This window comes from Mauremys reevesii, linkage group 21 (genome assembly GCF_016161935.1).
Source record: "Mauremys reevesii isolate NIE-2019 linkage group 21, ASM1616193v1, whole genome shotgun sequence".
Classification (NCBI taxonomy): domain Eukaryota; kingdom Metazoa; phylum Chordata; order Testudines; family Geoemydidae; genus Mauremys; species Mauremys reevesii.
Window position 1 is genome coordinate 3,461,016 of NC_052643.1, and position 16,517 is coordinate 3,477,532.

Sequence of the window (16,517 nt, forward strand, 5' to 3'; positions counted from 1 at the left end):
CCGATCCCATTTGTTCTAACCACTAGGTGACACTGCCTAACGCTTGAGCGGCAGTGTGAGTCAACGGTGTGGGCAGGAGCCTGAAAGTCAGCAGATCTCAGGTCGGCCACGTCTAGATTCTCAGTCCATGGGGTAGCGCCACTGGTCAAACCCAGGCAGCCAGCGGCTCTGGATGGGCCTTTGGGCTGGACTCTGCCCCTGCGTGGTGCCCATGTAACTCCAGCACGTCCCTTGGCAAAGTGCAGGACGCAGGCAGATGCTGGAGGCGCCCCGCTCAGGGTGCGAGGCCCGGCTGGGACGGTGGCTGCAGAGTTCAGTGTCTGGCTGAATCCTCCTCATAAACGACAAGCCAAACCTTGCTCGTGGCCCAGGCGCCGGGTTCTGGTGTGCTCGCCGCAGCCGCGTGCTGCGTTGACACGGAGGGACCGCCACAGGCTGCGGGCTCCTCGTGAAAGGGCGTGCAGCACCGGGCATTCCAGGCGGGTGTCGCTGGAATGACTAGAGCTTCGCCAGCCAGGCCGGAACGACGCAGCAAGCGCAGGCTGCCTGGATAATGTGGGGACGTGTGTTCAAATGCAACCAAGCTGCATTTGCAAGGCCAGGACAAAGGGGGCTTCTTAAAGAAAAGCTTCTCCGGACAAAGGCACCTGGCCTCCTGCCGAGAGCTCCCCGCCCAGCACAGGGGCGTTAGGACAGGGCTGTGCAAAAGCAGCAGGGAGGGCTGGGCTCAGAGGAGCAGGGGCCCCACTGGCAGAGGCGGCGACTTCCATGGGCCCGTGGTGCCTGGGCACCAGGAATATTCCTGGTCTGGGGCCTGGCTCCAGCAATGTTTGAGGCTGGGTCTCTCCCTCGGCCCCACCTTCCGCCCCCGGGTGCTCCCACCCGCGTGTGCCCCTTTCCCACACACTCCCTCCTGCCCCCAAACTCCCACCCAGGGCCTGCACCCCCAGCCCAGCCCAGAGCCTGCACCCCTCACCCGCTCCTGCACCCCCACTCCCTGCCCCAGCCCAGAGCCGGCACCCAACACCCAAACTCCATCCCAGAGCCTGCACCCCAGACCCCCTCCCCCACCCAAACTCCCAGAGCCCAACCTCTCACCCCTTCTGCACCCAAACTCCCTCCAAGAGCCTGCACCCTGCACCCCTCCTGCACCCCAATCCCCTGCCCCAGCCCAGGGCCTGCACCCCAGACCTCCTTCCCCCACCCAAACATCCTCCCAGAGCCTTAAGCAGGTGGGGGTGGAGTTTGGGGGGAGTGGGCTCTGGGCATTCTGGGCACCACCAAAATTTCTACAAACCTGCAGCCCCTGCTCACTGGATCAGTCCGAAAGGGGCCTGTCAATGAAGACATTAACCCCTCGTGGTGGGAACACTTGCCTGGGTCCCCCAAGACAGGCTGGGCCTGCGCCGACACCCCCACTGAGTTCAGCTGGCAAGGCGGGCGCTCAGCACCTCTGGAAATCAGAGCTGCTTCCCAGAGAGCCTCAGCAGCCCAGAAGCTCTGGGCCCAGATACCTTGGTGATGGGCCCAGGAGAAGAACCTGAATACACCAGAGCCACAGGCAAATTACTCCTCCTGTGGTCTCAGCACCAGCCAGGAAGGCACAAGAAGGCCAACGCCCCGTCCTCTGGCAGTGGCAGCAGACGGGAAGGCAGCTGCTCAGACCCCCTGTGACGAACTGGGAATGTTCTTAATGTTTTCTCTGAATACTGTGTTGGTGCCTCAGTGTCCCCTAGGCAGTTCTTAAATATCTAGGTGGTGGGGTAAGGGGGTGTGATTCCTGCAGAGCAAGGGGCCAGTGCACCTAAATGCCTGACACTCTGTCTCCTAGCAACTGATGGCCTAGGTCCCCCCCTCTGCAAGGTGCCAACTGAAGGTTTTGGAGACAAAGAGGTCGGGTGACCTTCTGGCCCAGGAAAGGAGCTGAGCAGAGGAGGGGCTGGAGGGGGTGTCAGTCTGGAGCTGGCTGGGGACGAGGAGTGAAGTGCAGACAGGGGGGGTCTGGCTCACTGCCCCCCAGAATGGACCTGGCCGAGGGGTCCCGTTTGCTGTACCTACAAGCTCTGTTTTAGACCCTGTTCCTGTCATCGAATAAACCTCTGTGTTACTGGCTGGCTGAGAGTCACGTCTGACTGCGAAGTGGGGGTGCAGGACCCTGTGGCTTCCCCAGGACCCCGCCTGGGTGGACTCGCTGTGGGAAGCGCACGGAGGGGCAGAGGATGCTGAATGCTCCAAGGAGAGACCCAGGAGGTGAAGCCGTGTGAGCTTCTTGCCCTGCAGACAGTCTGCTCCAAGGGAGAGGAGGCTCCCCAGAGTGCTGACTGGCTTGGTGGGGAGCAGTTCCAGAGCAGCGCCCAGGGACTCCATGACACCCCCATTCCCCGAGCGCTTGCCTGGAGCATCTCAAAGGGATGCACAGCCTGAGACGCAGGGATGAAGCTCGGGAGCAGAGCTGCTCTGCTGTGTCCTCGGCCCTGTATTACGAACAGAGACACCAGACTCTCCTCTAGCTCAGCCAGCAGGGAGCTGGGCCGCTGGAGCGGGCGGCAGGGGGGGTGACTGTGAAGGGTGGGCAGGAGCATAAGACACCTGGATTGATTACGGCACTTCCTCGTTTGATGGCTTCCTGCTCTCTTCTGCCTCAGCCTGTCGTTGCTAAAATCCCAGGAGACTCGGCTGGCAAGGGAGCATCGCTGGTACACAGGGAAAGAGCTCCAGTGGCAGGGAGTTGAATTCAGACTAGAGCTAACGTGCACATTTCTAGTGAGTGTAAGTCACCACCGGGCCAATTGCCTGAGGCAGGCCATGGCAGCTCTGAATCAGCACCAGATCCACTCTAGCTCAACCGATTCCTGCAGGAATCGCCGGTTGAGGGTCCTTCTGTATGCAGGAGGCTGGGCTAGATGACCATGAGGGTCCCTTCGGATTTGACCATCCACGGATCTATAGAACAGCCTGTGGGTTGGGTTCCTCTTTCAATATAAACATCTTTCTTTAAGGGCCTTCTCCCCTCTCCCTGCATTATTGGGAGGACTGGGACAGTCGATGGATTTCTTTCTTTTTGGCTTTGAAGGAGCGAAAAAGAGACGTGTTGATCTGTCCTTAACCTCCCTCCCTGTTTGCAGAGAGGCCCAGACTCCCGGCAGCCAGAGATCAGAACAATCACTGAATGCTGAACCCAGCGTTTATCCCAAGCAAATCCTCGCGGCGCTTTGCTGACCATGATTGGACGAGACAGTTGGGTTTTAAAACATGACACGACGCAGAGGGAAGATGCTCGGGGGTGATGCCAGCGTGCGCGACCCGACACCGCTAGGGAACGATGCGCCGAGGCCAACGCTGCTCGGTTTCCATCTCTGAACCGGGCTTCAATTTAGAGGTGGAATCCGAGCCTAATTGAATTGCTTATGGTTAACAGTCAGGGCCGGGACTTTGTGAAATATGCAGCTCCTCTGGGCCAAGGGACACTCGCTTGAGAGCTGTTGGCAAGCGCGCCGAGGTACATTCCGGCTCGCTTTCCTGCAGACATTGGTTTGGAGAGAGCACATCCGCCTGCAACCACTGTGCTTGCCTCAGCTCGGCTGGATCAGCTTCGGGCAGAACCACAGCGTGGCCTTTGAAAGGAAGGCAGACGTGCAGAGCCATCAACCGACTTGCCCACGGTCAGGGGCAGAGGGCTTGATCCTCAAAGGAAGTGCCTAACTCCCATGGACTTCAATGGGAGTTAGGCACCTAAATACCTTTGAGGATCAGGGCCTGAATTGGGACTAGGACCGCACAGCCTCAACTGCCAGTCCCTGTTCCTGTTTATTGGCCCTGGAAGCTTACGGGTTAATCGATTGGTCCCTTTGTGCTCTTTAATGTGCCATTAAACTACTGCCATCGTAGTCAGCCTTTGCCACGAATCGCTGCCAGAACTCTGCGAGGAAACAGTCCCTCTCCGGGAGGCTGCATATGCCTCTGTGCGGAGGAAACGCTTTCCCATGTGCTGATCCCAGCTCTGCCCTTTGCCCCTCCAGTTTTATCTTGTTCCTGTCATTTGGGAGCTGTCCTTATGGGAACAGGCCCTCGGCTGGGTCCTCATGCGCAAAGCCTGGCTTGTTTCTTTAGGAGCATTCAGCTTCCGAGCCGGGCTGGAGCGATTCATAAGCAGAGGCTTTAACGCAATCCTTCCTAGGCAGTTTTGCAATCTCGGGAGGACGCTGCTGACTAAGCCGGGCTCGGCCATGCAAATAAATCTCCTTCGCTCGCCTCTGTAAAATCCTGACTAACGGCCTAAGAACTGGCTCGGGCGGCTAGCAGTGCCAATTTGCTCCTGCGAGCACAGACATGTTCCCACGCAGCAAGCAACCCACAGACACCTCTCCGCACGGCGCCGGACACGCAAGGTGCATGGCTCTGCAAAACCCGGCCCTGGTGGGCACACAACTGCACGGGGGGCCTCACCCGAGCTGTGCAGAGGGGTGGGCAATGGATTCTCCATGCCACCGGGCCTCTGTCCAGAACCCAAACTTTATTGGCCTTTTCTCATTTGGTCTGAAGAGCGACTCGCCAATGGCAGTCGCACCTCGGAGGTGTCTGACCACCCAGCTGGGCTGAGTGAAGGCCTCGGAGCCCCCGACACACATGGCTAAGCTGGCAGCAACAACTGAACCTGGCACCGGCTGGCACGACGATTTGACCTGCTGGGGAGCTTAGCAGCTCGGGACAAGCTTCTGCAGCCAGGAGGGAGCAGGTCCCACATCGGCAGTGGTGGGGTAATGCGCTCCGCAGGCGTGGTTTCCTACGCACACTAACGCGCTGGGCATGAACTGGGCAGTGTAGAGCCTGCTGATGCACTGTAATGTAGTGCAGTTTGAAACAGCGCTGCATTAAAGCGCACCAGGGAACCTTTAGCGCACACCAGCAGGGGCTCCACGGACCAATTAATGCGCAACCCCTCTGTGTGCTTTCGAAATCACACCCCACAAAGCGAATCACCTGTGTGGACAAGGCAGAGATTTTGTCCTAGTGGCCCGGGGGTGGGGTGATTTTTACTCATAGTTCTACCAGTACAACTCCTTGTGTGGATGCAGTTAAACTGGTATAAAAGTGCTTTATACCAGGGTAGCTAATACCCCTCCCCAGCTGGGACTAGCACCTTTCTATCAGCTTCTGCATCCACACCAGTGGGGGGCTGTACTGCTTTAACGAGCCAGGTTCAATCCAAGCGATACAGTGTTTGGGTGTCGACAAGCCCCAAGTCTGTGGTGTGTGCCCCCCGTCCCCCTTCCCAGAGTGGGCAGCCCCCAGCGAGTGCTCCCGGCTTGGGTTCCAATGCCCAACGCACCGCAGGCAGGTCAGCTTGGCTGCATGGCAGCGTTACCTGACCTGGCGCTCAAGTGTGATGCTACTGTTAATTTGAGGTGGTCGGCCAGAGCGGGAGCACAGGGCAATATCGGAATGAGCCCAACTCATCAGTTGCTAAGGGGACCGTTCTGTAATGTGGACGCAGGCTAGCTCCACTCGAGCGCGGCTTGTCTTCCAGCGCCTCCCCAGAATTCCCCTGCGCCCGTTGTTTCTTGCCATCTATCTATTCCCTGCCTCTGGACCAGAAATCCAGCTCAGTGGGAGCTGGTTACATAGCTGGGTTTATGCCTTTGAAAAGCTCCCTTAACACACATGCTCAACGTCACATGCTTTAGTAAATTAGCTGACGCAGCGAAGGTCTCTGCATTGAATCTAGAGGCTGTGGGGTCAGTCCCAGCCGATGACCCAAGCAATGGGTCATTATCTATTACCGTGTCGATTCTCCAAATGTTGTGCAAACAATAAAGTGAACCTGCATGGCCCCTGCTCCACACAAGATTGCACGCTCAGTGGAAAGTATTTAAAAAAAAAAACCGCATATTTTATTAAAAATCACAGAACAAATTTTCCTGGAACCCACGAGCAAACTCAATTCCATTGGACTGTCGGCGGTTTTAATCTTAACAGCAATTTTGAGAAAGGGCAAAAGGCCTTTGATTTCCATCAATAAATATAAAAAAATATAATAAATTACATTAAAAAAAAGTGAACACTGACAGACTGGCAAAGGGCGCCTAGCGAAACACAACGGCGCACAGGGTGGGGAGCGGAGTGGAAGAATAAATAGAGAGAAGGAAAATGGTTTACATGACCTCGGGCACAGCTATCAACCGTCATCTGCTCCACTCGCTACCAGAGGAATGTCAAATTTAAGGCACTGGCATCTGCCCTTCTCTTGTGGCACCGACAGGAGAAAAAAACTACTCAGCAAAAGGTTCTTGATACAGCCAGTTGCTTAAAAAGCAAACACGCTGGCGCGGCGTCTCAGTGCCCGGCGAAAGAAAGGAGCAAGGAAGTAGATCGAGCCAGGCTTCGGGGCACCCTGGCCAAGATGCGGGTTCCCCGCACCTGGAAACTTGGTTGTTTTAAAGTTTCAACTGCATCATTTTATTTATAAATCTTCATCCTCTTATAAAGAGCAAAGGAAAAATCAATGTTGCTTTGTCACAGCAAAGTCCCGGCCTACCCTCTGCTTAGAAATGGAGGCCGTTCTGGAAAATCCACATACTCCCGCCGGTCAGGAGAGGGTCAGCACAGCAGGGAACGAAAGACAAGCCCGCTCTGCTTTGGCCAGCCCTGTGCAAGCAGCAGGTGGAGGAAGAGTTCGTCATGGGCCTCCTCTGCCCGCACAGAACCTGCCCGACATCCGGCCACGAGGCTGCACGCAAGGCAGCTGGAGCTTTCCAAGGATGGCAGCTGGTGGCCCGGCCAAGCCCAAGGAGGGCGGTCCTTCAGAACAGGCTGCAGCCTAGCGCCTCCCCCTGGAGCCAGCTACCATTGCACAGCAGCGGTGGCGGTTTCTAGGGACGCAAGAGATCACCCAATACTAATCACAATAATATCAGCAATAAATAAAACTAACTGCTGTGGAGGTATAATCGGCATGAGAGACTGGCTGACTCTGCTCTGGGCACCGCCATCCAGCCGGTCAGTGTCCTCAGAGGCTCTTGGCTAGGGGACGATGCAAAGGGCACTTCAATTCTCCACTTCAAGTATTTCCCGGTTTGCACAGCCGCCGAGTGTCGCTTTCTCTCCCGCAGCGATTCCTTCTCCACGCAGGCGGCGAGGCTGCTTGGGCTGGGGCCGGCTCCTGCTCAGATCGGGATGCCAACCGTGCTCACCTGCTCCTTCAGGCCCAGCAGGCTGTAGGCGATGCGTTTCTGGTGACCCGGCAGGCGCACCCCGATTTTCTTAATGTCGCTGGGGAACACAAAGGCAAAGGGGAATGTCAGCAGGGCCCAGCCGCTACCATGATGCGCGAATGCCAGGCCCGGAGGAGGGCCACCCTTCCGGTCCCAGCTGGTTCGAACTGCTATCCACAAGGGGAGAAGGACTCAGCCCACATCTACCAAGCGGCCATGAAATCCGACCTAGCAGCCCCCGAGCGTGTGGGGCGTGGCCAGGGCAAGGGGGCGTGGCCAGGGCAAGGGGGCGTGGCTGGAGTGCGGCTGTGCCCCTGCCACCCCTGTCTGGTGCATTACCCCCCGCAGAGCTGAGAGCAGCCTCGAGGCTGCCCTAAACTACGCAGCAGCTGGTGTTGAATTGGCTTCAGGACCAAGGAGCCACCTGCACCTCTCGTGACCACCACTGAGGACTGGCAGCCACCCTGCGTCGTCACGATCTCCCCTTGCCCTTTCTCCTTCCCCGTCCCTCTCTCGTCTTCCCCCGCCCCCGACCCAGCCTGATCCTTCCCTTAGGACAACTGCCGATGGCCCGATCCAAGGGAGAGACTCCCAGGCTCCAGTGAGCTCTGCGGGAGGCCCCCTGTTCCCAGCTGGGGCCTGGAGAATCTCTCTCATGCCCTGTCCTGACACTGCTTCCTCTTGGCAGCCCCAGCGCTTGAACACTAAGGGGAGGGCAGGCCAGCCTGCCTGTTAATGAGCCTCTCCCTTGTTTCCCTGTAAAGCCGGTTAATTACAGGGTGCGTGTTCAGATCGGCAGCACCTCTTGAGACATCGCTGAGCCACCTTGTGGGCTAGGGCAAGGCCAGTGGGGAAAACAGGCAGCTCCACACACCTCCACAGGGAATTAACGAGGGCAATTAGTCTCGTTGGGCTCCGCAGCATGTCTCCAGGCGCTTCACAAAGGGAGCTTTGTCGTCATTGGGGAACCCAGGTGGGCGGGCGTGGCTTTGCCAGTGGTCACAGGCATGGCGGAGCCAGGAATCAGATCCAACCCCTCCCCCGCCCAGTGCTATGCTCTAGCCACTAGACAATGCTGCCTCCCTACAGACATTGAGGGACAGGCCAGCTAGTTTGCCTTCCAGCCTTGCAAAGAGCCAAACTCCCCCAGCCCTGCTGGCAGCCCAGGAACACCGAGAGGCCCCAACAGAAATCCAGCGCCTGACTCAGCCCTTGTCCTGAACAGCTTAGGGTAGAAATGGAAACTGAGGCACTGGGGGGGGGGGGCTTGCCCAGCAGGCTCATGGCAGAACTGGGAATAGAGCCCAGGTCTTCTGAGGGCCACTCTAGTGCCCTGGCCACTAGGCCACACTGCCTCCTCTGCATTTAGAGCAGGCACGCTGCAGGCAAAGGCTCCCCGGGCTGGGCGGCAGAGGAGAATCCCCTGGGGCCTAGCTGAGCCAGCTTTGTTTAGGGAACGTGATGTTCTGCAGCAACCCCCGGATGCTCACCCCCATCCCCGTCCCTGGGGCATACAGAAAACATTCCCAGCCTGGTCCAGCAGCCAGCCAGCCCTGCTGCTCACACAGGCTATATTTATCCTACAGGGCTTGGGGTGTTGGTATTTCCTGGGCGATGAGGATTTGGAGAGGGGAGGAAAGGAAAAGAGGACCCCCCCCTCCTTCCAAGAGCGCCTGGGAGGGAGCAGGGGGGAGATTACAGCGCTTCTCCCTTCTGGGTGACTCTGAGCAGGGTCCCAGCGCGGAGAGGGACGCGGCTTCCCACGGCTCTGCCAGGAACTCAGACCCTCAGGCTGTGGGGTTGGGAGCAGGGAAGGCAGAGGGGCAAAACTGAGCCCAAACCACCAACTCCAAGGAAAGAGCGAGCCCGAAGGGGGGCTCCATTCCCCCGCCTCAGCCACTGGCACCTCACCCGCGCTGGCCCAGCCGGGACAGGGCCGATGCACAGCAGGGAGGGGGCAGCGGTTAGCACCATGCAGTGCCACACAGCAGCTCTGGGCTCAGCTCTCTGGGCCCGGCCTCCCTCTTCTGGGCCCAGCCGGAGCCGGGAGCGCGGGAGAAAGATGAAACTCCGGGGGCAGGGAGCTAGCAGGTGCCCCCATTGTCTGATCAGGGACAGCTGACGGGATCCTGCCCTCCTTGGGGAGAAAGCAGGCAGGACTCGGGGGGAGGTGATGCCAGCCATTGACAAGGGCAGGAGAATGACACTGGCAGGGAACCAGGGGAAAAGGGACAGCTCAGCCCAGGAGGTAGGAAGAGCAGCTCAGTGGGCATCAGGCCCTACGTACCAGCCCACGGGGGACTCTGGTGCCAGGCCCAGTGCTGCCCCCGGGTCAGAGCTCTCTCCCCCCCACCCAGGACTCAGGCCAGTGATCTGACTCCTTTCCGAGTGCCACAGGCAGAGACAATCCAGCTGGCGGTAGGCGCCTGCTGCAGCCCCTCTACCTGACCAGCGCTGGAATGCCCAGGACCCGCCCTGCCCTGGCAAGACACTAAGCAGCCCATTGGGGAAGCCGGTGCATGTATCTGCCTGCGGAGCCAGAGCCTGCCCCCAGTGAAGGACGGGGCCCGGTGAGCAGTCAGATCCGCACGGGCGGGAGGGTGCCCGGATCAGCCCCAGGCCGTGCCCTGGAAGCCCTCAGAGGCGGGGCCTGCCAGCGAGCGGGTCAGACAAAGGCAGCGGAGGGGGGAGTGTGACTCACTCGTTGCTCATCTGCACCACTTTCTCAATGGCGTTGTAGCCGCCCGACAGGAAGTTCTCCGTGTACTGGTTCATCTTGATGGAGTCCAGCCACTCGGAGACGGTCCTGAAGGGAAGGCCCTCCGAGCCGCTGGTGCTGGGCAGGCGGATGGACACCCTGCGAGGACACAAAGCCCCCAGACGTTAGCGTCCCGTCTCCCCAGGGCAGGGCAGCAGCTGGGTGGGGGTGGAGTCCTCTGCCCAACACCCTGGGGGGAAGACACCCAACAGAGGTCACTTCTCCTTCCTCCATGAGTCACGTGAGTAAAGCACACCCCTTCCCCCCGCACCCCTTCTGCAGGGAGAGTCACACCTCCATGCCCAAGGAACGGCATGCTCCCACCCCCTCGCCACGCCTCCCTTTCGGCTCAAAGGCATCAAACCCCGTGGGAGAAGGCGTTGACGTGTCAGGGCTGATGATGCTCCACTGGACTGAGCACAGGGCCGGGAGCCAGGATCCCCGCTGTTCTAACCCAGCACCGCCACCAGCTTGCTGGGTGACCTTGGAGAAAGAGCTTGATCCGTGCCTCAGTTTCCCCATCTGTCAGAGGAAGGTGGGGGTAACAAATCCCCACTCCATGGGGCGGGGCGGCTGGGAGGGTTAATGGCATCGTGTCGGTAAAGGGCTGGGTCAGTGCTAAATGCTTTTTAATTATTGTTCATTGTTCGTCTGGTGGGGGCTCGCTGGGCCCAGCCGCTTCACAGCTTTCCCAGGGGCTCGGCTTCAAGGAGATCTCTGGGGGTGTGATGGGGGAGAGATGCCACGGGGAGCCCTGGCTGCCTGCTTGCATGCTACAGTGGGAGGGTTCCAGCCCCTGCCAGTCTGTGCTCCCCATGACCACGTCTGCTGCCCCATGGGCCTGCCCCAAATTCAGCCTTGGCGCAGCCCTGTTGGCTCGAGGGCTGGGTTCGGCCCTGCGTCCCCTACGCATGGTCCAAGCCCTGCCCCTGGGCACCGGCCAGCTGGCAGCCCCTCCCGTTAGCACCACCTGGAATCCCCAGCGAGGATGCCCCGACCCCGAGGAGCCCAGGTCTTCACCTCCCTGCAGCAGCCTCCTGCCAGTGCCACAAAGTGCTCAGGCACGCTGGCGCGCTGCACCCAGCCCGCTCTTGTTTGCCCAGCTCCTGGTGCGGTGCCCACCCCCTGCAGGCCACGGCCCTGCAGAAACACCCTCCCGTATAGCCAGCAGCCCTGCCTCTGGGCCAGCCCTGCCTGAGCCCCTGCTGCCAGGCCCCGAGTCGATGGTGCCAGCTGCACATGGCGCCGTGTCTTGTCATCAGGAAGCAGAGGTGGCTCGGACCAGCTGCCTCCTGCTGCCCTGGTTTGCAAACCCCCCTCCACCCAGAGGAATCCCTGGCGGAGCCGGGGCCAGGGCCTGGCGGGTGGGCTCCGGACAAGGGGCATGCGGAGAGGGCATGTGGCCAGCTGCCTACCGGGGGTCGAAGTCCGCCATGGTCCTGAGAGACTCGGGGGCCCGGATGAGCTTGTCAAGGATGCTGACGATGTCGTTGAACTTGGGCCGGCGGCTCCTCTCCTGCTGCCAGCACTGCATCATCAGCTGGTAGATGGCGGAGGGGCACTCCATGGGGGCGGGCAGCCGGAAGCCTTCGTTGATGGCTTTCATGACCTGCCGAGGGAAGGCGCACGAAGGGTGAGAGATGTGGCCTGCAGATCTGAGGCACCCACCTCCCACGCGCTGGCAAGGCGAATGCAGCTAGCTCTGGGCCATTTGTTGCAGTCAAGGGGGTGGCCTCCCAGCTCGGCGCGGACCTGGTGCTGCGGAGAGCTGCCCAGAGCCCACCCGCAGGCAGGGAGCTCTCCCATAAATCCCTGGCTGGACAGGGAGCATCTCCTTGTCTCCTGCTTTGAGAACAGACACACTCAGACCGTCCCAGAGCACCTCGTTCATCACCCGCCGAACCACCCGGAGCGTACACCAGGCTGGCTGCAATGGCACAGCCTGGGGGCTCTGCTGTGTAAGGCGGGGGCCTCATGCTGCCCCTTGCCATGTTAACCACACACACTCCAAATGCCCAAGGAGGCAGCACTGTGGCACTGCCAGGCTAACAGCAGTGCAGGCTTCCCCCGTGCTGCCCCGCGACCTGTCCCCCACCCTTCATGGCCCACTCGCTCCTTGGCTCCGCAGCTGAGAGTGCCGGCCACTGGGTGGGCTTTGTCCCGTGGCCACCTGTCCCCGGAAATGTGGCCCCCCCAGGGCATTTCACATGGGCCACAAAGGGCCAGCAGACGGAGCAGCGTTTCACAACCAAGCCAGGCTGGAGTCTGGTCCCTAGCCCGTCCTAGGCCTCTCGGATGCCCAAGCTCTTCAGGAAGGGAGATGGATGGGTGGAGAGACATGGACAGACAGACACTGTTTTGTCCTCCCCCCAGACCCCTTTGAGACGCGCCCGTTGCGTTGTCAGTGCCAGGGCAGTGGGCACAGCGAATAGCCGGCACGTGGGGCCGGATCCCCACTCTAGTGACACGCTGCAGCCATTCCCGGGGGGAGCCCGGCAGTCCATCCCCATCAGGGCCGTTCAGACACAGACAGGCCGGCTCTGCTCTCCCCCGGCCCGCCGCCGGCTGCGCTCACCTCGTGGTTGGAGAGCTCCCAGTAGGGCCGCTCGCCGTAGGACATCACCTCCCACATGACGATGCCGTAACTCCACACGTCGCTGGCCGAGGTGAACTTCCGGTAGGAGATGGCTTCCGGGGCCGTCCAGCGGATGGGGATCTTGCCGCCCTGCGAGAACCACATAGCCCAGGGATTGACACTGCTGCCTGCCTGCTCTGTCCCTGGCTGATACCGCTGGAGGCTGCGACACCGGCGCCCACGACTGGGCATGCCGGAGCTCGCTGGACCCAGACCAAGCTGGGCAAAGGCTCGAGGAGCAGGGCGGGCTCTCATCACGGCCACGCTCCTTGCTGGGGGCGTGTGGGGGGGGGGGGGGGGGAGAGTTTATCTGACATCCCATCAGCCCCAACCACCATGCCCACTTAGTGTAGGTCCTACGCCAACAATGGGGGAAGGCACAGGCCACAGCTGCAGTCCCTCCCTGCCGGAAAGAGCTCAGCTGCCCCCAGCCCAGGGGTGTGTCCGCCCACTGTGGCTGATGGAGCAGATTTCTCGGGGGTGGGGTGGGCTCCCATCATGATCTTGCGGGCTCTTCTACTGCCCTTCCCCCTCCCGAGAACAGGACAGGATCAGCCCCATGCCCCGGGGTAGGGGGTGGGAGGGGCAGGGTCACCAGCTTCCTGGGAGAGACAGAACAAACCCCTCTCGGACAAGGGGAGCAGTGTAAGGGCGGGGGGGTGTGGGGTGCGAGCACCAGGGACAGTCACACCGGGATCTGCCACGACAGTGCTGGCTCCAACCTCACTTTGTGCCCCTGTGTCCCATCGTCAACCCCACTGGTCTGCTCCTACAGGGAGGGACCCTGACACTTGAGAGCTGATTTACTGCTGCTGCCAATTCTTGGATCCTGTCTCGTGTTACCCGCCCTCTCCCCCACTCTCTTGCAAGCCTAAGGCTGTGTCGGGGGAGCTGGCCGGGGGGGCCTGAAGGCTGGATTAGCAGGAGGGGCTGCAGTTTGGGAGACAGAGGCAGACGCGGACCTAAATCAGGGAACAGGGCTGGAACAGCAGGAGGGGCTGCGGGCTGGGGTTCAGGGGCAGTGGCAGAGCTGGGTAGCCAGGGACGTTGGGGGCCTTCTGCCCCAGAACAGCAGGGGGACTCAGTCTCCCCACCGCAGAAGACACCCGATGACCCTAGTGCAGCCGATGAGCACTTACGCTGGTGGTGTACGTGGCCTCGGGATCATCCTCCAGGACGCGGGACAGGCCGAAGTCGGACACCTTGCAGACCAGCTGGCTGTTGACGAGGATGTTGCGGGCAGCCAGGTCCCGGTGCACGTAGTTCATGTTGGCCAGGTACTTCATGCCCGCGGCGATGCCCCGCAGCATGCCCACCAGCTGGATCATGCAGAACTCACCATCCTTCTCCTGCATGAGGAGAAGAGACGCTCCGGATGGTAAGGGGTTAAGCCGACCGCCTTCCCTGCATGCACTGTGCTCCTATCAGCACCTCCCGTTTACATGGCTCCTTGAACCCAGAGCGGGCCACAAACTATAGCTATGCCATGCAGCCAAAATGCAGCCACCTCTGGGGTGGAGGGTGGCTGCCCATCAGTGCACAGCACAACAGTGGAGGCAGAGGGGGTGAATCATGGATGCGGCCACTGGCACAAATCTAAACTGGGCTGGGAGATCTTTAACACTCATGTGGAACCCCAGGAGTTATGGGCTTGACTCCCCTACAGGACACTGCATGTAAATCTACGGGCTTGACTGTCCTCTCACTGCACCTGCAAAGGATTGTGGGATATGGTGGTTTGTGGGTTGCTGAGCAAAAAACATTGCAGAACCCTGGGTTAGACATTCCGGCTCTTTTTCCTATTAACGCCGTGGTAAAAAAAAAAAAAAAAAAGACATTTAAAGAGCCAATTCCCTTCCTCGTATTCCAGCTCATGGGGTTCGGATCAGGAGCATTCTGACAACCCAATGGACTTTGCATCACTGATGCAGCTCGTTTACTGGGCATTCAGCTCAGCTCCAGCCATGGGGCGAGGCTGGTCCGTTTCGTCGGTTTCCCTTCCCGTCTGGGACGCACTAGCCCAGGGTGGAGATGCCAGGGATGCAAAGGCCATAGAGGAGAGTTTCATAGACTCTCATCCTCCCACATGCGTACAACTATTTCAGCTGAACTGAAAAAGCAAATAACGTTCACCCTGAGTGTTAAATCTTGGTGATTCCCTTCCTTGTTATTGGACAAAACCTAAATCTGAGGGCGTGGCCTGCAGTTCTCGACAACGTCCCTTTAAAAATGGGTGGGCCTGGCTAGGACCGAACTGTGCTTCTCCTCTCTCTGTTCATGAGCGAGGAACCACAACACCTACCCGCAGGAACTTGTCCAGGGCTCCGTTCTCCATGTACTCAGTGATGATCATGAACGGTTTGTCTGAAAAGAGAAGGGTAAATCACGAGAAGCCCGGGCAGAGCTCCCTCCCCCAGGCCCCGGCACCGCCTGGCGACAGCCCGGGGGCGTTTGTGCACGCAGAGCAGGAAGGGGAACTGGGTGCTGTCATGGGGCGGAGAGGAACAGCCTCCCAGGAGAACAAGCCCAGATGAGGTGATCAAGATTCCGCCGAGCATGGGCGTCATCTGCGCTGATGGGCACCTGGCAGGGAACATGACTGCTTGCGGGAGGCGTCTACTCCAGTGTGTCTGTAGCCAAGCCCTGCCAAGCCGGCCGCCACATCCTGCTTCAAGCAGTTGTTCTGGCGTAACCCCAGGATCCGGGTACCTTTCGGTAGGAATGATCCCTGGTCAAAGTCCTGCAGTGAGGGGCGAGGGGATTTTTTGAAGCTGGGTTTAAGAACAGCGACTTTCCCCGAGTCGCCCCCAGCACAAACCTTGCCATTTTTGCAGCTAAATCACTGCTCTTGGCAGGAAAAACAACTGGTTGTCGGGTGAGAAGGGACCATGGGGTGTATGGGATGGGGCGGGGATGCTTACACTTGGAGACGACGCCCTCCAGCCGGATGATGTTGTGGTGGCAGAACTGGCCCATGATACTGGCCTCGCTCAGGAAGTCGATGCGCTGCTTCTCCGTGTAGCCAACCTTCAGGGTCTTGATCGCCACCGGGATGTCCCTCTTCCCGTGTTTCAGGGTCCCCTTGTAAACCTCCCCGAATTCGCCTGGCAGGAGGAAAGGAGGAAGAGGGTGACCCTCCTGAGGCTACTGGAGACCTGGGCGTGTCCACTGCTGGGCGATGCAAAGGCTGGAGGGAAAACCCCTTCAACTACTGGCTGCACCAGGAGGCTGTATCCCTCCTACACCAATCACAGCCGGTTTGAGGAAGGCAGGCCCCCCCGGCACCAGCCACTCGCAGCAGGAAGAGGGAGCGACCTACCTGCACCGATCACCTTCTGCTGGGTGATGCACGAGGGGTGAATCTCAGTTGTAAATTTCAGCACCGCCTGGTTGGGGTCTTCATAGGTGTGGGGGTCCACGTAGGTCTTCAGGGGCTTCAGCTGTTCTGTGGGGCGGAGGGAGGGAGGGGACACACGGTAGCAGGCATGAGGCTGGGGCTCAGGAACCCAGCAAGATCTCATCCTACTGAAAGTACAGTTCAACTCATGGCCGTTTGAAGCCCAGCCGTCCCAGCGTCCTCAGCCCAACAGCCGTTTCCTCCCCCTGCTGCAGGCAGGGACTCTGCCGATGTCAGGCTGGCAGCGGGGGGTGGGGTCTCCCTTGAGCCTGCACGGACATTTATGGGTCACACTACGGGTTCCTGCTCACTCACGGCCCTGCAGCCGAGCTACACCCTGCACAACCACCACCGGGGTCCCACGCTAGGGCCGTGCTTCAGCAGCGGGCTGTGGGGCCAGCAGGCCGCTCACAGGGGGCCGGGGCTTGTAAGGCCACATTCTGCCCAGCCCTTGCATGGGCAGGTGAGGAAAGACACACGGACTGTGCTGGGTCTGCCCACCACCTGGCGGGGGAA

At 59.9% G+C, this 16,517-nt stretch overlaps 1 protein-coding gene across 1 annotated transcript in view; it reads right to left on the bottom strand.

Moving 5' to 3' along the window:
• Nucleotides 1–5,510: 5,510 nt before the first annotated feature.
• The window catches only part of EPHA2 (EPH receptor A2), a 34,392-nt gene continuing 23,385 nt past the window's right edge, over nucleotides 5,511–16,517 (bottom strand). The window contains exons 10-17 of the mRNA XM_039509321.1: nucleotides 15,924–16,049; nucleotides 15,526–15,708; nucleotides 14,907–14,968; nucleotides 13,744–13,953; nucleotides 12,545–12,694; nucleotides 11,385–11,578; nucleotides 9,913–10,068; nucleotides 5,511–7,269 (exon numbers count right to left, since the gene is read on the bottom strand). Of these exons, the coding sequence (XP_039365255.1) occupies nucleotides 7,164–7,269; nucleotides 9,913–10,068; nucleotides 11,385–11,578; nucleotides 12,545–12,694; nucleotides 13,744–13,953; nucleotides 14,907–14,968; nucleotides 15,526–15,708; nucleotides 15,924–16,049 (1,187 nt within the window). The 3' untranslated portion in view covers nucleotides 5,511–7,163. The remainder of the gene's footprint in view (nucleotides 7,270–9,912; nucleotides 10,069–11,384; nucleotides 11,579–12,544; nucleotides 12,695–13,743; nucleotides 13,954–14,906; nucleotides 14,969–15,525; nucleotides 15,709–15,923; nucleotides 16,050–16,517) is intronic.